Below are 24994 nucleotides of genomic sequence, written 5' to 3'. Positions count from 1 at the left end.
ATTATTCGTTAAGAATTTCTTAAGAAATATGAAAGCTGTCGAATTTGTAGCTCGCCAGGCCGTTGTAGAAATGTACACCCTTACCGTAGCTCTAGCAGACAGCACACGCACAGCACGGCAGGTGCGTAGCGTTGATTGACGATGCATAAGTAAACAGGTAATATAGTTCAATACGATCGTAATTTGTAAAGCGAATTTAAGTTTGTGTTAATAGAGTCCCTCCCACAACTGTTCACAGTCAGTATTCTTTGGAGTCTGCATCTCATTTAAAATCCATAACAATTAACAGCTGCCTTTGTGTTATCGCTAAGTCTTAACACTAGAGATTTTGTTAGGGTTTTCTACGTATACGCTTGCCAGTAGCATCTGTCTTTGTGCTGGATTCAGAGTTTGCAGTAACTTGTAACCTAAATGAATAGCTTATTTCAGAAGGGTACTAGGTCCATCTGACATAGCTTCGAGAAAAAGTGGAAAAAACATTTAACATTTTACAGGACATTTTCTTAATTGTTTGCAGTGACTATGGAGAGATATCATTGTGAAAAATTATTCTGCCTTATTAACCAGAGTTGAATATCTCTCTTAGGCACATAGCTTTACTGAAATAAGTGAGGAATAAGACTCTTAGCACCCTTACATCACACAAAGAAATTGTTTAAAGAACTTACAAGTAAACGTTACAGACAATGTTTAAAGAACTCACAGTATCTGTTCATTAAAGCAAACTGACTATGAATACTGTAAATCACAAATCGCACCTCTGTATCCGATGCTCCCGCAGAAGTTGGACACCGACGACAGCTTTCCACGACTCTGGGATGTGTTCTTCCTGCACTAAGTAAGAAGCAGGTGTCTTTACATCTGAGATATCCTTTGCGTTGATAGGAATGTAGTCATCTGAATAGGATCAAACAGCTGGGAAGTTGACGCTCGATCGAGAAACTAATAGTAGTCCTAATCGGAATGTGTGGGCATTCAAGCCATTGATCATACTGCAGGCTGTTACAGTCCCAAACACCTCAACCCTGAAGTGCAAACGATGAAATGTTTAAACAATACATGTTACTTACAAGACGCTTCGTGACGTAACTGTCTCTAGTGAATGAGCTGTCCTCTTGTAAAGTCTCGTCCACCACGACTTCAAGTCCAAGATTTCATCTGATGAGATAACCTCTACAGAGAATTATCGTCTTACACTCGATGATGTGATCAGTTCAACATAACCCACATTAGCGTATATTCTGCCAATTATTCGCTGTTATTTCTTCATTGGGCCAAAATCTGTTTCAGAAAGTAAGAAAGAATGCCCCCTGACGGGAAAGAACACCTCCGTCTACTGAAATTTTCCATCATCCACGGAAGCGTGACACATTCTTATTGAACAGTGATTTTTGTTTCGCGCTGGGCAGTTATCAAAATCAGATAAACAATTTTTGTATCCTTGGGGATTTGCGTTATTAGGTAGTGATACAAGAAACGCCAAACTTCGTTAGGACCTTTGTGCAAGACACCTTCGTTATAAATGTAATTAAATGCCTTATTGTCTTTCAAGTTGTGAATGTCGAAAACACTAACCGTCAGTTGCCAGGAATAAAATATATCTTGAACAGGCACTCTTGGTAAATGGAGATAATGCATGAAATCAAAACTTAGACTCAAAATATGCTTATTTTCTTTGCACAGCCTTTCACTTTTATTCAAAGCATTATAAAAGTTCTTGGCTCTTCTCTTGTCCACCATTAAATCAAAAATCGCAATCCTTCGAGACTCCTCATTCAGACTTTTGTTTTTAATTTTCAGCATTAATTGCACGCATTGGCAACACACTTCTACTTGTGGTCTGCCAACATGAAGGTCAAATTTCTGGTTAAATATTTTCTCATAGTATTCTTATTTGATCGGAGAAAGGGGAGCCACTTCTTTGAAAAGCTTATACATGACCTTTCTATTCAACTCAGCACTCAAGTAAAGATACGCTTTACCAGTATGATGAAACACTTTCCTCGGGAAGCTCACTGATCACTGCTCATGAGCTTTGGCCATTTCGAGTTCTGATACTGAATTACCCCTCTTTGACTTTCCTCTTTCATGCTTAAGGTTATTTCCAAGCATAAGTAGCTATCTTATTCTTCTCATCCCATTTTCGCCAGCTGATAATAAAGTTAGAAATGTCTGTCAGCAAATTTGGATACGATTTGCTCGCACTGCGCAATGATATTTGAGAGAGTTTGCTTTGGACTTTTCCTTTCCTTGGTCTATGTCGTTTTACTTTTCCTGACTGCTCTGAAGGTAAAGATACTGTTTATCTTATTAACATCAAGAAAATGTATGAAAACTGATAACTGATCATATTGATTAATGGTTTCAAAGCACTTAGAACTGCTTGTACAAATTTGTCAGAGAGATTTTGCTGGTATTAGCTTTCCTCGGTAATTGGTATGCCACAGTCGCTTTAGTTTAGCAGTTTTGATTACATTTCCTTCTTACTGCTCAGGATGACATACAACCTCCCTCCTCCTTTCCTTTTCGATAAGTTCAACTTCATAATATGATTTACTCTTACTGATAGGATATAAGGTACTATTCCGACACAGTGTCACATCCTAGTGCTTGTTGTACTACAATGACTTTGAAACAAACCATAGATGCCTTATTTATAAAGTTCTTCCAACCGTATCTGACGATCACAGAATCTCAATAAAGAACATGGAGTTAATGTTCGGAACTGCTGAGAGCAAAAGTGCCTTGTCCTTTTACAATCAAAGAAAATTTTTCCACTGTATATTTCAACTAGCTGATAAAAACTGAGATCCTTTCAACACTCAATGATGAGTCGACCCTTAAAGAATTCAGAAATATACATAGTACAGACTGTCATAAAAGTGGACTTAAGACCCTTCTGAAATAATCGAGTCAATTAATGTTTTCAAGACGGTTTGGATACGACTGAAGTCACCTACTTCTAATGACAACTTACACATGTGTCATTTAGCAGTTACGTTCATGGACATTCACTCAAATGACGTCGACATTTCATTAGATTCATAACTGCTAACGGCAGTCATTGCACTTTTACGAGTGAGATCTACGAGACTGGGCCCTCTGAATCGCAACTGAGATGAACATCACTAATTTCCACGCTTTTTCTAGTTAAGAAGATTCCTAGAATTATATGGAAAGAGAAGTCACAAAATACCAAATTCACTTCATGTAAATGTATAGAATAGATATCATTGATAGATGATACTATCGAGAAATTCATGTCTCACATGAGATAAAACTTATTGTTATCCCTTAAAATGCAACGTATAAAGCCAACCAGTCACGGTTTGTGCAAAAACTGCTTGCAAACCGCAATTTATCATATCAAGTGGAAATGAAAGACAGATTTGGCTGTCGATAAATGCTATGACCAATTAGTATAGAACAACGCCGGTGATAAGCGTCAGTAAATTACTTTCTTTTCACCTTCATAGCTCTCTTTAGGAATCTCAACTAACGGCTTTCAATGAGTCACATATACCCTTCCAGTATGGCGTGTTATTGCCGCCTACATATAGATCGAAAACGTGATTTCTCGGCCGGCCGGGATGGCCGACCGGTTCTAGGCGCTGCAGTCTGGAACCGCGCGACCGCTACGGTCGCAGGTTCGAATCCTGCCTCGGGCATGGATGTGTGTGATGTCCTTAGGTTAGATACGTTTAAGTATTTCTAAGTTCTAGGGGACTGATGACCTCAGAAGTTAAGTCCCATAGTGCTCAAAGCCATTTGAACCATTTTTTGTATTCTCGGTATGAAAATCCTACTTGTATCACTTAGGTCTATCATATAATCGGGCGAACATAAATCGTCTTCAATTCCAAACACGTACGCTTGGGGAACTTCTGTGGAACGTACAGTGTAATATTGGCTGAGACACCTCTCATGCTGCGTATTCGCACTTGGGTGATGGACATTTGTCTGCCTCAGAGACCTGCAGTCACTTCCCGTCTGCAACGGTACCGCATCGTCCATTTGAATCCATAAGCTAAGTCGTCCGAGCTCTGGCGAGACTCATCCACTATGGTAGTTTTACAGAAGAATCAGTTTGAGGCCAGAAGACAATAACACAATAACACACTCACTTTCCGCGTGCTGCCGTGACTCTACCTCGTGTGCAAACGCCTTGTCTTGCAGTAATGGACTTCGTTCTTGGTTTAATGTGGCTGCTGGCTCGCATGCTTCCTCTGCAGTTAAGTACTTGCACGTTACGTGGCTTTCAGATTATACAGCATTAGATTTCTTTTTGCGATACGTGTTGCAGTCAAGTTTAACGTGAGAAATGTAAGGTTTTTGCTCGTACTTTCAACTTATCAGAACACTTGGGATGAATATCCAATTTAATTTCTGTCATACAAACTTTGAAGTAGGTTTTCTCAGCGTTCTTCCACTCATCACGTAATATGTTCGGTGTTAATGTTGACATGGGGTGATTTCTTTGTGTCTAGTCCGGTGCAGGAACAGCCGAAGTTGCAAGAATCTTTCTTATTTAATTGATGACTAATTTAGGGTTACTTGAACTCACTTTCAAGTCACCCAGAACGAGTAAACACTATTTTCTGACGTATAAAACAAATCAGTTCAAGATTATGAATATGTGTACAATAAATTTAGCCTCGAACAGTGAAGGAAGAGTCCGGAGTATAACGCAAAGACCATGTTCTGGTCATTTCGATATGTACAGCAAATGTGATCATTTGTGCTCAATTATTGAACATTATATTGTGAGCAGAATTTGGGAACGTTACCACCTCATTTTCACTACCCTAGATTTACGATCACGTTAACCTTCCATGTGCTCCATACCTCCACATATCTCACTTAAGGACTACGTCCTTGGAATGTTCATTACTCGATTTACTTTCATCTAAAGTGTAGAGGGAATGAGCAGCCTTCAGCAAAGACGAGAGTTTTACTAACTAAATAAAGTTTTTGGTTATACAGTTAAGTTTATGACGCAGTTCGACACAAGAGCCAGCGGAGATATCGAGCTGATATTTTTACGTATATGAGATATAATTTTTCCACATATATTGTGAATAGCTGTATCAGGTCTTTTGTAAGAAACATAGTTTCTGATTTATCTTGCTTAAATCTTGTTATAAACACCTTTAATTAATTCTTTTCACTTTGCGAAAGCTCGTGCCTCTACGAGATTTAAAACAAATATAGTCATAAAGCGCTGGTTCGCATAAGGGGATAATGTTATGGAAAGCAGTAACATTTCAGGGCGTAAAAACCAAGGACATAGTCTCTTATGAATTCACAGGTTAAACTAAACAGTAGTGGCAAGATTTCTATTGCTCTGATTTTCTGGCGTGGTAGGAAATATCCTACTCGAATTTTCTTGAAGTGGATAATGTCTGGAAAAAATGTAAGCTGAACATCAGCAAAGGAGATAATGGAACGTATTAAAATGAAATCAGACCATGCTGATGGAATTACGTTTTGAAATGAAGGGAAAAAATTAGAATTTAACACCCCGTCGACAGTGAAATGAGACATGAGGGTAGTAGATGAAAATGACGATTTCCGAAGTAGACAGGATATAAAATGCAGACTGGTAATAGCAACAAAAGAGTTTGTTTAGCAGGAGAAATTAGTTAGTATCGAATATAAATGCAAATATTAGGTACCTGAGGGTATATTTTTCTACTGTAGCGTTGCATGAAAGTGAAATGTCAATGACAAACAATCCTTACTTAGAAATTTGATGCTACTCAAGAACACTGATGGTTATATGGATAAGTGAGGTACTGAATCGCACCGAGGAGAAAATGAATTTATTTGTCAGAATTATAAGAATTGGATGATTGATAGGAGGTATACTGAGGCATGAAGAAGTCGTAATATTGGTAGTGAATATATGTTGGGTAAAAATTGTAGAGGAGGACGAAGGATCGACTTCAGTAAGCACGTCCAAGTGAAGGGGTGACAGTAGATATACAAAGATGAAGAGTCTTTCATGTGATAGACTTTGGACCGAAAATCACAGCAGCAACAACAACAGTCTCAGAACTTTGATGCTATCAATCTCCCGTGATACACAACGCCTCTCTCTTATGACGTCTGCCACAGAGATTTGTTGAATCTCTTCGTAACGTTCTCTTTGTCCGCAGCTCGTGGTCTAGTGTCTAGCGTTGCTGCCTCTAGATCACGGGTCATTATTATGGTTTGTGAAAATGACTAGATTGGATTGTGAAAAAATAAAAATGGACTATGGAAAAATGGAGACTTTGCACTGGCGCTGATGACCGCGCAGTTGAGCGCCTCACAAACCAAACATCAACATCATCGTAATGTTCTCGATATTCCTGACCGAAGCAGTTACGAAACGGAACTCTCTTCGTTGAATTTTCTTTATCTCATCTACTAGCCAGATATGGTAAGGGTTCCATAGTAACGACAGACACTACCATCATCTCTCCTTCTGTATTCCACTTGCGAACGGTGCGCAATAAGGATCACTGTTGATAATGAAGCCCCACTCCCTCCATAGAATGAATGATTTCTATGATTTTTCGGTGATTGGAGGAAATATACGTTGCCCGCCTGTTCTTGGAAAGAGCAGTAAACCGATCCTTGAAGCGAAACGCCTCCCTTATGATAGTGTAACAGTCATAATTCTAACACTTATTAACTATATTTCTTATCGATATCACTTAATACATTTAAATACCTTTATAAAATACGTGGAGATTGTACTCTACTTTGTAGTAAAGACGCGTTGACTCGACAGCACATGTTTGCAGATATGCGACTAAATACATCGACCGTGACTTCCGATACGGCAGTAGTAGTGTCGCTATTTAATTGGTTCAGTGCTCTCGTTTGGTTACTCTTCACCTTCTTCTTAAGATGGTCCCACAAAAAAGAAAGGTGTGGAAGTTAGATCTGGTGTGTATGGGGTCCACGGATTTTTAAAGGTTAATGGATGATTGAAGAAATCACGAAGCATCGCCACGTCGTGGTTTCACGGGAGGTATCACACGTTTCATCATCTTAAACCAGTAATAAGGTTTCTTCACGTCAATAATGACTGTAAATTGATTTATGTTTGATTTAACAGCTGCGGTAAGACATACTGGTACAAGAATTCGCTCCCTAGATAAGACACACCACACAAAATGTTTTTGTGGGTGAAGTTGCGACTCATGCAGTGTGTGAACATTTCTGGCAGTCAAAATGCGAGTGTTCCGGTTGTCAACATATCCATTTAAGTGAACTATGCTTCTCCACTGAAAAATTTTTTGTGTATTTTTTTATTCGCATCGTTAAGAATGAATTTCTTAAACCACTGACAACAGGTGACACGATTTTATAAATCCAAAGGAGGTAGTTCTTAAACTACTCTAAATCGGTATAGCTGCAATGTCTGATGTTTACTGGCTCTCTGGTAAGTTGAATAAGATGCTCAAAGCTGTTGAGGCAACCGACGAAGCAGAAACTGCTGATTACGCTCCGTAAAATAAGGCATTAAAACATCAGGCTGACGGCCTCGTGACCTTACATTAACACTTCCGTTAACAATGTCATAAACTGTTGTTTTCCCAGGAACAATAGTGAACTTCTCGCAGAACAAGTCAAAGGACGGTTTGTAAGATTTAACCGCGTTCTAAGCTTCCAACAATGCGACCTCTGCTTTTGCTTGAGCATCATGGTGGGTTCAGTGGCCGCCAGTCAACACCAGCGACCCTATGGCGTGTGTGCAGACTGGTGGAGTGATGCATTACTACTCAACATTTCCCAAAGTCGTTGGTATGAACAGAGTCTAACATTCAACAAGACAGAGGTATCTTTGTTCCATTTAAAGTAAACCGCATAAATATTTACGTCTTTGTCTTTCTGAATCACCCTATAGAACCTGCCATTGCATTTTGTTGATCACCTTCGTAACGATCTTTCGCTTACTGAATAAGCCATTTACAAAATGCGTCGCTTTCGTAAGATCGACTGTGTCTCTTCAATCAAACCATCTTGATGCTGCGACCAGACCGAAGAACAATACTCAAGAATCAGTAGAACGAGTGTTTAAGAAGTAATTCTTTCATGAATGAGTTCATTTCCTTGGAATATTTAGAATGTCCTTTTGCATGGCAGCTGTCTTTCCTGTAAACAGAATTAGGTTGCCATTCCTATTTAGACGTTATGGAAGAAAAATTCTGGTATCGGCTGCAGTCTGGAACTGGGATAAATCCATTGACGACAAGTGAAAATTTGGCCTGATCGTGACTGTAACCAGTATTTCCCGTTTGCCGTGAGCAGTTGCCCTAAAATCTTCGGCTATCCGTGTCCAGTTAAACCCAAATTTCCATACGTCACTTACTACATACGTAGAGTCTCACGTTCACTGTGCTAATTATTCCCAGCCTCACCTGATTCCCACAAGAGGTCGAACGAACAGTGCATCTGCGCTGAAGATATGATTATTCGACGTCAAGGCGCATATATTTATCTGTTCGGTTCTGTTCTTTTGGACATGTCGGAAAGACGAGTCACTACTCTTTATGCTGCAGCATGATATGCAGGAAATATGGGTTCCATTCACAATTCGGCATAATTCTTCCCTTTTCATCGTTGGATTTGTTTCAACGCCCGACTGCAGCTTGTGTCGGAATTTCTCTTCCGTCATGTATACATATGGCTGCGGGATCGTGAATGGGTCACTTATAAATTCCAGTTTAAATCACTCCGGAGGATTAAAACGTTGGTAATTTACGGTTCTTGCTGTTCGTGGTGATTAATACCCAAAAGTACAAGAGTCGATCAAAAAGTTACCGTTCAATTACTCTGATGCCGCGTACTCCAATGCGGGAAAACAAGCGCTGACATGGAAGCAAGGGACTTGCGTGAACTTTGAACAGAAACTCTTGATCACTCTTTATGTAATTGAAGAGTGACGGACTTCTTCGCTTATTTACACTTAACATTTATTTAAATTCACCATCAACTTCTTGTACCTGGGCGAATTGTCGATCCTTTGCAGTTCTACCTACATTCCGCTACAGTCTTCCAGCATTACAAATTTCATACAAATAACAGCTTCACCTGCGAAAAGCTTCACAATACTTGTCATCTTTTTCACATGATTCTTTAATTTACTACAAACTGCAGCCTTTTTGCTTGGGGAGTTTTCCAAATTACTTAATCTTTAGCTTTAATTTCATTACGAAAGACATATTTTATTCCATCTGCTTCGAAGAACTGAATTCAGTTATAGCTCTAGTCCAATAATTCCCCCGAGGATACTCGGAAAACTCGTATTCTGATGATTAATGTGTTGAGTGGAACTAGGTTCTTTGTCTTCCGGAAGTAAAAAAACTACGGTATCCATCTGACTACCGATGTGTATCGTCTTTTGGATCCTATATAGGATATAGGATAGTTGTAGAATATTTACGTTACTGCAGTCTACGTTGATACCCGTGCATGAGCCTTAAGCTCTCCAAAAGTATCAAAATATGTAGAGGTGGAGCACAAACGCGTTATGCATGTTCTACACCCATGCTTTGGCAGTTACGACAGCCGCTTCATTCATCGCCACTGCCTACCATCATGGTATGAGGACTGACGATGGTCAAAAACTAACCATAACCGGTTACCACAGAAAAACGTTTTTGAGGTAGAAACTGTTTGTGTTCATTTTTATAGTTCCATGAGATATTGTAATGCACGATGTGGACTAAGTAAATTAATGCTGTAAGAACTGAATTTTAAATTTCGTGTAGTAGGTGTACTAACTGGATCACAAGATATATATCTTTGCATCTTTCGTGATCTAGTTACCATGGCTTCTACACAAAATTTCAACTTCACTGTTTACATAATTATTTCACCAGTTCTATAACGTATATGGTACGTAGAAGAGAACATAAATTCACAGCAATTCATGGAACTGCTCTTACAAAGCTTTATACTACCGAGCATGTTGCAACATCCCACAATGCTTGAAAATGACTACATGTCGAAATAGTAATAGCAGTAAATGAGGTTTTAATAGCCAAAAGCAGAAAGATTTCATTTCAATATTTCCAGAATAAGCAAACTCCCCGCCTGTAGTGAAACCATAACCGCAACTCCTAAAGAAAGCTCTTCGGGCGGAATAGTAAATCTGATACGGTTCTTTTTGAAAATGGACTTTTGCCGGTGGGTGTGGCCGAGCGGTTCTAGGCGCTTCAGTCTGGAACCGCGCGACCGCTACGGTCGCAGGTTCGAATCCTGCCTCGGGCATGGATGTTTGTGATGTCCTTAGGTTAGTTAGGTTTAACTAGTTCTAAGTTCTAGGGGACTGATGACCTCAGATGTTAAGGCCCATAGTGCTCAGAGCCATTTGTAATTCTAATTCATCAGTGGCGGCACAAACAACGCTTATGATTACTCAGGAGTACTGAGTGTTGAATACACACTTGGAAAACGACGGCTGATGTCTTAGACTTTGTAGAAGACTAAGTAGGACGTGGTTAATGACTCGCTGATGTCGTTTAAAGTTGCGTAATTTTTTTTTGCGGTTTCAAGGTAGCTTTTGAATGTAAAAATCATTTGTGCATAAATACACTATTACAGTTAGTACATTGGACAGTTTTGAGTGGAACACTGCTAACAATTTGTGATACAGCACATGAAAAAGTTGCCACACATACACGTATGTATGTATGTGTGCGTGTGTGTGTGTGTGTGTGTTCATTTATAGTGTTCCTTCTCTGACGTCAACGAAGAACATTACTGAAAGCAAGTTCAAATACAACGAAAAAGAAATGGGAGGCAAATGAAGGTAACCTAACAGTACCAGGACCTCCACGGCGACTATGCAGATAATGAAATACAAACAGTTACTACCCAGATAAGGCGTGCATACGCGGAAACTCATTATGAAAACAATTCAGTTCAGTACGCGCAGTAATCACGATTAAGTCGGGTAACTATTTAATGTGTCATATGTAGCGTGCTGATTAAGCAATCAACGCGGACAGAGCTACGCTCTCAGTGGCATCGTATCGGGTGGCACAGAAATTTTGTTATACATTCGCATATAAATGGAGAATCAGTTTGCTACATGCGCTGGTCGAATGCGAATGAGAGCCACTACACGCCCCGATACAACGGCTGTTATATTTCATTACAGATTCCTCCATTTCATCCCATTCGTTCCCGCTACAACATTTGATCCTGAAACGTCGTATTTTGCTAAAATTACGTAAAATGTGTCTAATGTTGAGAGCGTTTATGTGTAGTGTTTCTGTTTCGATTGGTAATTCTCAAAAAATAAGCAGTCTTGACCTACAGATAGCAACAGTTTGCGTGAACAAATCGTTTATAGGACAAGAGTAAGGTAAAATTGTTAAGAAGCATTCTCCTTGCCTAATTATTTTAGTTTGTATGAAGTGCGAGATGATTAGTTAAATAATAGCACTATTTATTACTAGGATTCCCAGAAGTAACACCATTGCAAAATTTTATCTCTGTTGTTGTGGTCTTCAGTCCTGAGACTGGTTTGATGCAGCTCTCCATGCTACTCTATCCTGTGCAAGCCTCTTCATCTCCCAGTACCTACTGGAGCCTACGTACTTCTGAATCTGGTTAGTGTATTCATCTCTTGGTCTCCCTCTACGATTTTTACCCTCCACGCTGCCCTCCAGTACTAAATTGGTGATCCCTTGATGCCTCAGAACATGTACTACCAACCGATCCCTTCTTCTAGTCACTCCATACAAATACTTTCAGAAACGATTTCCTGACACTTAAATCAATACTCGATGTTAACAAATTTCTCTTCTTCGGAAACGCTTTCCTTGCCATTGACAGTCTACATTTTACATCCTCTCTACTTCGACCATTATCAGTTATTTTGCTTCCCATATAGCAAAACTCCTTTACTACTTTAAGTGTCTCATTTCCTAGTCTAATTCCCACAGCATCACCCGACTTCATTCGACTACATTCCAATATCCTAGTTTTACTTTTGGTGATGTTCGTCTTATATCTTCCTTTCAAGAAACTGTCCATTCCGTTCAACTGCTCTTCCAAGTCCTTTGCTGTCTCTGACAGAATTACAATGTCATCGGCGAACTTCAAAGTTTTTATTTCTTCTCCATGGATTTTAATACCTACTCCGAACTTTTCTTTTGTTTCCTTTACTGCTTGCTCAATATACAGATTGAATAACGTCGGGGAGAGGTTACAACCCTGTCTCAGTCCCTTCCCAACCACTGCTTCCCTTTCATGTCCCTCGACTCTTATAACTGCCATCTGCTTTCTGTACAAATTGTAAATAGCCTTTCGCTCCCTGTATTTTACCCCTGCCACCTTCAGAATTTGAAAGAGAGTATTCCAGTCAACATTGTCAAAAGCTTTCTCTAAGTCTACATATGCTACAAACATAGGATTACTTTCCTTAATCTTTCTTCTAAGATAAGTCGTAGGGTCAGTATTGCCTCACGTGTTCCAACATTTCTACGGAATCCAGACTGATCTTCCCCGAGGTGAACTTCTACCAGTTTTTCCATTCGTCTGTAAAGAATTCGCGATAGTATTTTGCAACCGATAGTTCGGTAATGTTCACATCTGTCAACACCTGCTTTCTTTGGGATTGGAATTATTATATTCTTCTTGAAGACTGAGGAAATTTCGCCTGTCTCATACATCTTGCTCACCAGATGGTAGAGTTTTGTCAGGACTGGCTCTCCCAAGGCTGTCAGTAGTTCTAATAGAATGTTCTCTACTCCCGGGGCCTTGTTTCGACCTATCTCTATGGAGCGTTAATGATTCAAATGACTCTAAGGACTATGAGACTTAACATCTGAGGTCATCAGTCCCCTAGACTTAGAACTACTTAAACCTAACTAACCTAAGGACATCACACACAACCATGCCCGAGGTAAGATGCGAACCTGCGACCGTAGCAGCAGCGCGGTTCCGGACTTAAGTGCCTAGAACCGCTCGGCCACACTGGCCGGCTAGCGTTAATGGCGCTAGCTGTAGTCTCAACTCTTTCACAGAGCAGTATCAGATAATTTGTTTTCGCACACAAACTCTCATCAAGATAACGTTGACAAAGTCCTGGTGAAGGTGTAGCGTGGCTCCTGAGACCTCCTTCCACCTTCCGTGCAAAATCTTGTTCATAGGATTATCACATATTCAGTGGGAGCGCGGATGTCTCTGAAACGCAAAGAGCATTGCTAACGCCGCTGTTCGCAAGACGCAGCCGGGCGAGAAATGAGGTATCTCGCGTCACTCCGCCAAGGAATTATATGTTTTATTTTCTGCTCCCGACGTCCCAACTCCTATGAATCCAATTTTAAGCAAGCAGGGTGAGCTATCTCATAGGGATCACATATGGTATTCTGTCACTGTCATACAGTCCCTCAGCGCGTCTTCAAAGACGTGAATCCTGACTGTGACGAACGCATCTGTTGCCCAAGGGGAATAATGCTAGTGAGGTTTGGATATACGGCCCGGAATATGTGATTTAAATTGAAAATGGAACTACTTGGTGTTCAAGGAGAACTGTATTTCCCGATAATTTCTGGTAGGCAGCTTTCCAAAAATTGCAATATACTTGTGGCAGTGATCCTCAACGGCATTTCAAATTTCCTACTATATTAACTTCAAATGCGAATACGTATAATTTTACCTTTGTTAGGAATATAACTGTTGCACTTAAATGTTTTCAATATGACACTTATTACATAAAAGAGTATGAAATTTAACCTACGTAAACTGCACACAAATATGATTTTTTTAACCACTTGAAATACTTGAAATATTTACAGTAACGTATGTATTCATCAGCTCAATCGATGACTTCTACGAAGCTTTAAAACCTGTTACGAAATAATGGTGTTTTATTCCTATATGTTCATTCTACTTTGAAAAAGTATTCTTGTTTTTTATGTTCGTTCTTCATAGTTAGTTCTTTCCAGACACTATCTTCGTTTACAAAGTGTGACGGATTATATGGGATGTGTTACGACAGAAAAAGGAGGCTGCGACCGTTGGAGGTATTTTATTTCAGTTGTTATATGTTCATATTTACATTTAGTTTCTAGTCAAAGACCTCCAAAGAGCTATGTTTTGGAATACTGTTTTGTTTCTTCACTAGACAGTGCCACAAGTTCACCGAAAGTCCTAACACAAGTCACACATGTCGTATTATAAAATGAAAATCCACCTGATGATGGAGGCTTAAACCTTTGAAATGTACCGGGTGATCAAAAAGTCAGTACAAATATGAAAACTTAATAAACCACGGAATAAGTTAGATAGAGTAGTAAAAATTGACACACATGTTTGGAATGACATGGGGTTTTGTTAGAACAAAAAAAAACACAGTTCACAAAATGTTCGACAGATGGCGCTGGACAGCAAGACTGCTACCGTGACGGGTGAGAGGTACGCCGATATGTTACAGAATCGCATCATTCCCAGCCTGGCAGATAAACACCTTCTGGAAAGTACGATGTTTAAGCAGGATGGCGCTCCACCCCATATTGCTAGACGCGTGAAAGATCTCTTACGCGCGTCGTTTCGTGATGATCGTGTGCTCAGCCGCCACTTTCGTCATGCTTGGCCTCCCAGCTCCCCAGACCTCTGTCCGTGCGATTATTGGCTTTGGGGTTACCTGAAGTCGCAAATGTATCGTGATCGACCGACAACTCCAGGCATGCTGAAAGACAACATCCGACGCCAATGCCTCACCATAACTCCAGACATGCTTTGTAGTGCCGTTCACAACATTGTTCCTCGACTACAGCTATTGTTGAGGAATGATGGTGGACATATTGAGCATTTCCTGTAAAGAACATCATCTTTGCTTTGTCTTACTTTGTTATGCTAATTATTGCTATTCTGATCAGATGAAGCGCCATCTGTCGGACATTTTTGAACTTTTGTATTTATTTTTGTTCTAATGAAACCCCATGTCATTCCAAACATGTGTGTCAATTTGTACCTCTCTATCTACATTATTCCGTGATTTATTCAGTTTTCAAATTTATACTGACTTTTTGATCACCTGGTATAGTGGACATAAATAAACAGTGGCCGATAAACGTAAACTAGTTGTCTCATTCGAGATCCTAATAAATGGCCAAAATACGTGTTTTTATTGTATTTTCTATGAAAAATTTCGATGTAACTGCTGTTAAGTTTCGTTGACTTCAATAATTTTGTCACATAAACTGAAAATAGAAAATTAAACTTTTAACACGAGGGAAGACGTGAACCAAGGTCCTCCGGCTCCTCACCCGCTCACGCTAACCACAGGACGACGGGACCACAAGGACACTGTCCTTGATGTTGCCTATCTTGCGCACGGACTACTCAGTTTGTATATTTCCTTATTTTTTCATAGTTCCACACAACTTCTTCCTGTTTTCTCGATTGATCTGTGTTAAATTTTTCAAGGCCTACCCACTGTGCCAATTTATAACCAAACCTGAGGGGGGTGCGATGGGGAGGTTCCCTTGTTAGTAAACCGCGGATTTCTCTTCTAATCGAAAATTCTGGTTTCGATCTGAGGCAGTGTAGCTAGTCGTCTGTGGCGGCCAATCGCTTTCCGTACGATATAACTTCTTCTTTCTCCCAACGGCTATTAAAATATAGGCAATTCAGCAATTATCAACAGCATTAATGACACAAATCGCGTATCCATGAACTATACAAATTTCTAAACTTTTCTCACGATGAATTCTTCAATATGAAAGCATGGCGTGAATTTGAATTCCAGGCTGCAGCACATAAAGTAATTATCTGTAGAGGGATGATACAGGTAAAATGAAGTGCAACTGAGTGTACAGCATAAAAGGAGTGTTTTGGTGAAATAAGAGAATTTAATTCAGAAGTTTTCCTCATTCATCATGACAAAATGAAGCATAAATAGGTCCGTAATTTCACGTCAGATAATTGTAAGGTGGTGACTATAATATTAGTAATATCAACTAGCACTGAAATTACTACCAATAGGAGTAGAGGAAACGAAAAAAAGGAGTGAATGAATCATTCCTCCGAGGAAAGATATGAACCAAGAACAAAACAAGAGTGTGTGGGTTTACCCAGCAGAAGCTAATTTTCAGGAACAAGGTTTTTTCAGGAAATTTAGAGATTTGTAAAGTGTGTGAAGGGTAATGATAATTCCTGCATTAGTTGTTCATTTTTCTTCAGAGTTAAAGGGTCAGTGATATTTTTACATCACAGTGTTGTAAAGTTATAAAAACTCTCGTTCCTAATTGAAAACTCTCCGGAATTTAAATCCCATATCAAGCATGAATAATCTATGCAGGAGTATGATACGAGTTATGAAAGACATAACGCAATTAGTTTTTTACGTGTACAATAACTATTTAAAACAGATACTTATTCCAAATATGAATACCCAAACATATTGCACTTCCACAATTACTTGTTTCCTATTTTAATTGCATATATTGCCTGTGTTAAGTACTTGTTTATTCACAGCGGTATTCGTATAATACGAAAACATAATACGAGAGGTAGATGTTCTAAGTTGTAACACTTTCTCATACTATGTCGATGCCAGAGATATAGAGTTTTGGACTATAGGAGCTCAGACAGTGTAACATGGAAAACTTAATGATGACAAACATGATAAAAGGATAGCGACTATAGCAATTCAGAAAGAATTCATTGTTTCTCTCCCCCACACTACCATCCCTCTATGGTAGTTAAATGGGCCACTGCATACATCGTCTACCTGACATCACTGCTTAACCGGTATAAACATCGGTTTATGAATGGTGCCCTCTACAATGGCGCCTCTTAATTAACATCAGTACGTTGGCACTCATAAGCCAAATAACTTGTCAATTTATGCTGTTAACAACACGAAACAAAAATACTGAAAAATTAATAGAGAAAATGTTAGCGTTACTTTAATGGTGAGGACATTTGTAAAAAGTTTGTGAACATTTATATATGTATTAATGGACGACCAAATGACTGCATTTTATTGGCAGAACACTTAGAGGACACTATACATCCACTAAAGAGACTGCCTACACTACGCTTACCCGTCCACTGGTAAAGCGCTGCTGAGCGGTGTGGGTTCCATACCAAATACGACTGACGATGATACAGAAAAAGTTCAAAGAAGGGTTGTTCTCTTTGTACTATCGCGATATAGGGGAAAGAGTGTCACGGATACGACACGAGGGTTAGGGCTACGATCCTCAAAGTAAAAGCGTTATTCGTTGCGGCTAGAATTTCTCCAGAAATTTCAATCACCAACTTCGTCCTTACAAAGCGAAAATACTTCGTTGACATTTACCACTATAATGGGAAAGGAAAAGATGTCGCATGATGAAATTTGAGTTTTTATTTTCCCTTATGATATTAAATAGAGGAACGCTAGAGAAATTCTATGAAAGTAGTTCGATAAACCGACTGCCAGGTACTTCAGTGTGAATTTCGGAGTAGTCATAAAGATGTAAATATAGATGTAGATATGGAACTCAGTTCTGCTGTTAGACTATAAAATACAGATAATTTAGTAATAATGCTTCGATCTTCATTTAATTGCATTACTTTCTCTAGTTGGTGAGTTATTAGGATGCAAATCTTTGCTGCACCATCAATTTTTTCCTGTGGTACACAGTCATTCAGATAAAAGTATAAGTATATCTTCCTTCAACTTTACTTTTGGAAACGAAAAGGAACTTCGGATGAAAGCGAAAAAATTTAATGTGTGGCTGCTGTTCAGGGAGTGACTGAAACGTTAAATATACATCATTAAAAAATTGAATACGTCGAAGTAAATCGGCCAAACACAAAATCATTTACTTTCACAAATTTTAATCGTTTTCACTAAGCAGAGGGTGTAATGGACATAATATCTCGATATGAATATAGAATGCTTGTTACCCCAGTTGAATGACGACAGTGATGACTCCATAATGTGGTAAAGAAATGGCTCTGAGCACTATGGGACTTAACTGCTGAGGTCATCAGTCCCCTGGGACTTAGAACTACTTAAACCTAACTAACCTAAGGACATCACACACATCCATGCCCGAGGCAGGATTCGAACCTGCGACTGCAGTAGTCGCGCGGTTCCAGACTGTAGCGCCTAGAGCCGCTCGGTCACACCAGCCAGCCCATAATGTGGTGCATGACCTCATTGCCACAGGGAGAGAGAGTTTTTGTACAAACAACAACCACACCGATGAATCGGACGTGGAACAGATGCTGATCAGATGCTCTTGCCGTGGCAACAATATTCAGCAGACCTAAGACCAAGTGATTTCTTTTTGTGGGGGTACGTTTAAGTCTCTATTCCTCCTTCACCAGCTAAAGTAATGGACCTGAAGCTACACACCCTCGCCTCTGTTGTCAACATCATCGCTGACGTGTTTGGGCACAAGTGGAAAGAGACGGACTATCGCACGTGTGTCCATCGATGGACAAATGTCGCAAATATTCCGTGTTTGTAATTTGTGTAAACTAAAATAATTACTTTAGGATTACATAAAGTACTTTGTAAGCTAAAGCACAAAATAATACAAGGGAGCTTTCTTTCTAGCCACCGATCGGTCGCGAAATTAAAACCACACAGAAAATCCTAATTTATAAGACGGAGAAGCGACTATATAGATAATTAGGTGCAGATAAATGCAAATAAAGACTTTTGGGTTTTCACTGTCGTATCTCTTTCTCGACCGATGGTAAGTTGAGAAAAAAATAGACCTCGTAAAAATTTCGTACTCAGTGAAAGATCCGAGCTGTACGGAGGATGTTGCAGTGATTCCCAACCAAACAGCTGAAGCGTAGCCTTTGATCGATTGACAGTGTGGCGGCCGGAGGAATAATTCCGTCTGACGATACCCCGAGGGAAGCAAACGTTGGACACATTCTGCATCGCCAAAGTTATCCAACGCATTTCGCGCAAGTTCCGGTAAGGTCATGACGCCCTTCTTGGTCTTTCGGCTTCAGGAGCGATTTGTTGCAAATGGGAGTATAACTCATATTTTTTATGGACGCATTTCCACATATATATGAGGATTTTAGCAAATGGTAGTTTAATTGGTGGGGTTTTCGCGGATGCACCTCTACAGGGTGTCCGAGAAAAGTTGTGGCAAACTTCGATAGGTTGTAGAGGGTGTAACGAGGAACAAATCGAGGATAGGAGACCGTATCCAGAAACGTTATCCAACGACTGTACAGATCACCAAAGCAATAGGAATCAAATGTGTGTGACATCTTATGGAACTTAACAGCTAAGGTCATCAGTCCCTAAGCGTACGCACTACTTATCCTAAATTCCCCTAAGGACAAACACACACACACACACACACACACACATGCCCGAGGGAGGTCTCGAACCTCCGCCGGGGCCAGCCGCACAGTCTACGACTGCAGCACCTTAGTCCGCGCTGCAGGAGTCGACACCTGCCATTAGCCCACCCCTTCTACTGCAAATGTGACTTTGTACGATGACGGACTGTCTGCGGAACATCTCGCCATGTTGCTTGTTATTTAGTGATCGCGATTGATTGCCACAATCGCCAGTGAAGGATATGGTATCAGCTGCAGAGTAGAAGCTCTTGTCTCCCATAAATACGATGCCCTCTTGAATCGGTGGATGACGGTTTTGGACAAACGTTTCCATCGACTGTTTTTCTCCTGTGTACAAACAAACAAAAAAAAAAACAAAAAACAAAAAAAAAAAAACAGAAAAATAAACTGCAGACGGAAACGGGTGTCCGAAACTGTCATCTGCAAATGGATCAGAGCATCGAATTCATGCGAGACAAGGCCTGTCCACGCAACAGCTGCATCTTCTCCGCTGGCGATCGTGGAAATCAGTCGCGATCACTGACTAGTAAACAACATTGCCGGGTTTTCTTGATGCAATAATTTACCAACAGCCGTATGTATTGTCGAAATTTATTTTATTTTATGAACTTCTATGTGCTACCAGTTTCGGCATTACATTGATGCCATTTTCAGGCCCCACTCGTCATAGTAGGTGGCCACCAAGAGCTGTTGAAGTACGATTTGATTCACGGATCCAGTTACATGGCTCCTTCCGTGTATAGCGATTTTACGACTATGACGAGTGGGGCCTGAAGATGGCATCAATGTAATGCCGAAACTGGTAGCCCATAAAAGTTCATAAAATAAAATACATTTCTACAATACATATGGCTGTTGGTAAATTATTACATCAAGAAGTTCATGCCAGACGTCGTCCCAAGATCCATAATGGATCAACGAAGATTAAACATTGCCGGATATGCCGTTTACGATCGGTCAGCGTACAGTGTCACATTGGTGACGAAAGGGTGGTCTATACGTAGGCGCCGGTACCTACAACTCCCAGTCTCTGTAGCGTCGTTAGGTGACGTTTCTGGATAGGGGTTCCTATTTTCGATTAGTTCCTCAAGGCAGCGCCGGTACCTACAACTCCTACGCTCTGTAGCGTCGTTAGGTGACGTTTCTGGATAGTGGTTCCTATTTTCGGTTAGTTCCTCAAGACACAATGTAAAACACTTCGAAGTTAGCCGCAACCTTTCTGGGACACCCTATGTATCTGCCCTTTGACAGGATACGAGTTCTTCCCTCTCTCTATCGTTACTGGCTGTGTAATCCGGAAGTGCTGCTGTCACAGTGGTGTCTCTGCAGCAGATTGCGGAATTTCTTTTGGGGTTTCATCGACCGCGATCGCCTATTAAACATCAGCGACAGTTGCGAAGAGCGTATGTTCGAGATCCGCCAGTTGTGAAGAGCATCAAAAGAAGCCATAAATGTTTAAGAGACCGGCAGTGGTTGTAACAAGGCAATAAGAAGCACACCTGGAGTGAGGACACCTTTAACTATATGCATACAGTAATTCAAAGCAATCCACGGAAGCAGAAGCCTCGTGTTTCCAGAGAAGCAAGCATACCTGTGAGCGCTGTGGTGAAGATTTGACAAAAAGACTGAATTTCCCTGCATACTAGGTTCTACTACAGCAATCTTTGGAGCCAGATGATTGACCCAGACATACTGAGTTTTGTAGGATAGTGCTGGAACGAATCAATGGAATGAAAACCGTAATACGAAATGGTACACCGCCACACTTGGTGGTTATTTATTCGCCAGTTCTTGAGTGAAACCTTTTCGGGCGCACAGATCGGTAGAGATGGTCCAATATCATGACTCACGATCACCAGACGCAGCACCTCTTGATTAACTTTGTGGAATTACGTTAATGATGAAGTGTTCAGAGCAATTGTTCCAAATGTGAAAACATACTGTAGTGATACGAGAAGCTGTAGTGACCGTGACGGAAGCGATGTTAGCAAAGACACGGAGAGAAATTCAGCGTCACCTAGACGCTCTACGGGCAACAAGTATATGTGGAAGTTTATTCAAAGGAAAAACTTTGTGAGTTACCCTGCTGTTCCCAAAAAACCGCCTAGTTGTGTCTCCCACACTTCCTTGGGAATAATATCTTCGTCGGATAGCGCGTCATCGGGTGACGCAGCTGTGAATTTGCGGGAAACCTACCGGCAGTGAAAGTGTGATAAATCCATACGTATTATAAAAATGTATATACGCACGTGCGTATGTTCCACATCACCTCCTAAGCCACTGAATAGATTTCAACCAAACGGTACACACATCACTTACTATCTGGAAAGATGTACGGCTGGGTTAAGAACCACCCACTTCGGAAAGGGAAGGGGACCGGGGTGAGAAAGAATGGTAACTGCAGGCGCGCAAATTATTTCAACTATTACTTGAGAATAAGAACACTTAGTGACTTGCGACAAATTTTACACATAATTTCGAACATTAATGAAAATTTTTCTCTCTACCACCCCTTACAAAATGAAGAAAGAATTAAAGTTTATAGCTTATTACATTTTCTCAGTTCATACAGCAAAACTGGCGCATCGGACATGATGTTCTAATTTATTATTTCTTTACTACGATCTCTACTTGCAACACTGTTTGCATATTCCCTTATACCATTATATTGAGCTGCAAAATTATAGCGGTACATAGTTCAGAAGATATGACGTAATAAACATTGAGATGCATTTCAAATTGCTGTTCTTAAAACGGAGAGCAAATTTCCAAGATTATACTCATCCACCGTTTGAGAATGAGAGTATTTGGTGAATTCATACAAATTTTAATCATAATTTCAAAGCTTTGCTAAAGTATTTCTCACTTACATGCTTAATGACATATGTTTAGCACATAAACTCATTCGGGAAGTAATCAGATCTTTAAAGTTGTTTTATACGGGCGGTTCAGTATTTAAGGACTCTGGGGTTTAGCGGTTACTTAAAATTTGTTAAGAAGCATTATGGTGCTAATAGTAACCTACATGCTGTAGGAGTGGGAATGAAAACGGGGTGATGTTGAAGCATAACTGAAGAACATCTGGAAAAATCCCAACCAAATTTGCTGGTTACATGATTTATTATTTCTATGAAAATACTAAGGGAAGAATATTCCTCACTACCATCCACGTGGTTCACAACCTAAGAAGTCACATAACATATATAAATTTAATAATATTTCTGTAGCCGTATGAGCCGGCCGAAGTGGCCGCGCGGTTCTGGCGCTGCAGTCTGGAACCGCGAGACCGCTGCGGTCGCAGGTTCGAATCCTACCTCGGGCATGGATGTGTGTGATGTCCTTAGGTTAGTTAGGTATAACTAGTTCTTAGTTCTAGGGGACTAATGACCTCAGCAGTTGAGTCCCATAGTGCTCAGAGCCATTTGAACCATTTTTTGTAGTCGTATGGCGTGAAATGCAGACAATGAGACAAACCGTATGCGTGTTCAACATACTTAACATATACGTATATTCAACATATTCTCCTAATGCACTGAAGATGTTTCAACCTAACTTTCTAGACATATTACTCACTTTCTAGAAAGAAGTACTGTGTAGAGAAAAGCCAACAACCTCCCATTAGGGAATATGTGGGGGTGAGAGTGAAGGTAGGAAAGAGGACATGGAGCAAGAGGAGGGAGAATTTATGAGGAGGCGGACCGACAGAGGAGGAGGGGGGGATTATACGAGGGTGGAAGGGATGGACAGATACAGGAGAACGACGTGGATACAGGGGAAGGAGAAGATGGATAAAGACAGGAAGGAGAGGAGAACATGGATAGAGGGGGTTAATGGTTGGAGAGGAGAAGACCAAACGTACAGAATAAGGGGACGAAAGAGATGGACAGAGAGAGGGAGGCGGGGGGGGGGGGGGGGGGAGAGACAGAGAGAGAGGGAGGAGGGAGGAATTGATATAAAACTGGAATAAATAAATACGTGAGGATGCCGGGTTTTTCAGCTACTTTACAAACAAAGGAAAGCGCTTACCTGTTCATCGTCGGCTAACATGGGGCCGACGTGGGCAGGTTGTACGTCTACCACTCTGTCCAGCGCGACTGTGCCCAGCAATCTGCGTACCGCTGTGCCACGAGTCGTCACTCTGCGGGCGACCCTAATTAATATTTCCTGGCCTGACAGTTCCGCAGCCCTGCTTGTCGCACAGCAGTTGCAAATTTCCCAGAACTGCTGTCAACACGCCGGCGACTGCCGAGTAACAACAGGCGCCGCGCCGCTTCGCGCAACACGATGACCGCCGAGCGCTGCTGGTACAGGATTACTCCAGCAGGCGCACTGCCGTTCTGACCGCACTCTAGAGCTCTGGCAGTCTGTGCTAACTCGCAAGTGCTATATTGCTGGGAGTAATTACGTTGCGCAATGTACGTACAGCAGTAAACGTTTCAAATCTTCTCCCTTTTTAGTGTTCTAGTCACATCACCCATTGCATTACCCGTTCATAAGATGCCTCTGGAATGAAAGGATCTGCCGGTAGCTAACACTAATCGGTATAACTGTATTCGATACTATCAACAACAAAAAATATTTAGTTGTCGCACTCGATCACAACCTTGCTTTACACAAGTGGCATTCCCTAATCACAAAGTTGAAACTGGAAGCCAGGTTTAAGATCCAAAGAAGGCTGATAGGTACAGGTGGAGCTCTCAACCCCAAACTCTTAATAACGAGAGCATCATCACCCTGCTACTCTATAGCAGAAAACGTATGGCGTATCTGTCACGGGTTCACCCAACACACAGTAGCTTAGAATTCACTGAACGACTCGTCAAGGCTTACCACTGGAAGGCTTCGGCCTACATCATTTATTGTTGTCTGCAGCCAACTCCGTTTGACAAGATTTATCTTCTGTCCACAATTTGTCTCCCATATGCCCGTCATAAGTTTTCTGCTAGAGTGAGAACAACAAATCTGGTCACTAAGCGTAACCATGCACGAAATGATTATTTACCTGCCATCCAGAGAGAGAGACCAAGGCAAAGATTCACGAAAACCAGCAACATTTTGTAAAAGGAGGAATTGAAAATGAGGAAATTACAATGTGTAACCGATTCTGTTGGCCTCAACGCTTTCCTGCCAAGAAAAGCAGGCTACAAGGCATGTTCTTCGTCGCTTACGCTCCAAAATTTGAAGATCAACGTTTACTCTCAACAAATGGAAATTTCCAATCGCCACTACCAACGGCGATTGGGGAGAAGCACAGATCATGGACCATCTGCCACCTCTAACCTGTGTCCTGCTCTGAAGGAGACATGCTTCAGGCAGCTAAAAATTCACTTAATTTGGCCCACTTTTTGTCATCCATCTTCTAATCTTCAATGCACCACCACACGTAGAAGCTTACTCTGCATTATTTTTTTTATTTTTCTGCTATTCCCTTTCAGGGTTTCTTTGTGATGATGATTCTGACAACAAAAGGGGAAGGAGAAACACAATTCCTTAGAACTCCCAACAATCAGGTTTCTCAAAAAATGGCTCTACGTTCTGTGGGATTTAACATCTGAGGTCATCAGTCCCCTAGACTTAGTACTTAAACCTAACTAAGGACATCACACACATCCATGTCCAAGGCAGGATTCGAACCTGCGACCGTAGCAGC

At 40.7% G+C, this 24994-nt stretch overlaps 1 protein-coding gene across 1 annotated transcript in view; it reads right to left on the bottom strand.

The window, feature by feature from the left end:
- LOC124616428 (zwei Ig domain protein zig-8-like) overlaps nucleotides 1-23391 on the bottom strand; it is a 255924-nt gene extending 232533 nt beyond the window's left edge. Inside the window, exon 1 of the mRNA XM_047144736.1 lies at nucleotides 23371-23391. Within this exon, the coding sequence (XP_047000692.1) occupies nucleotides 23371-23391 (21 nt within the window). The remainder of the gene's footprint in view (nucleotides 1-23370) is intronic.
- Between the last annotated feature and the right edge of the window lie 1603 nt (nucleotides 23392-24994).

Source organism: Schistocerca americana, chromosome 5 (genome assembly GCF_021461395.2).
Source record: "Schistocerca americana isolate TAMUIC-IGC-003095 chromosome 5, iqSchAmer2.1, whole genome shotgun sequence".
NCBI lineage: Eukaryota > Metazoa > Arthropoda > Insecta > Orthoptera > Acrididae > Schistocerca > Schistocerca americana.
The sequence above is the reverse complement of the archived record's forward strand: the minus strand, read 5'-3'. Positions and strand labels throughout refer to the sequence as shown.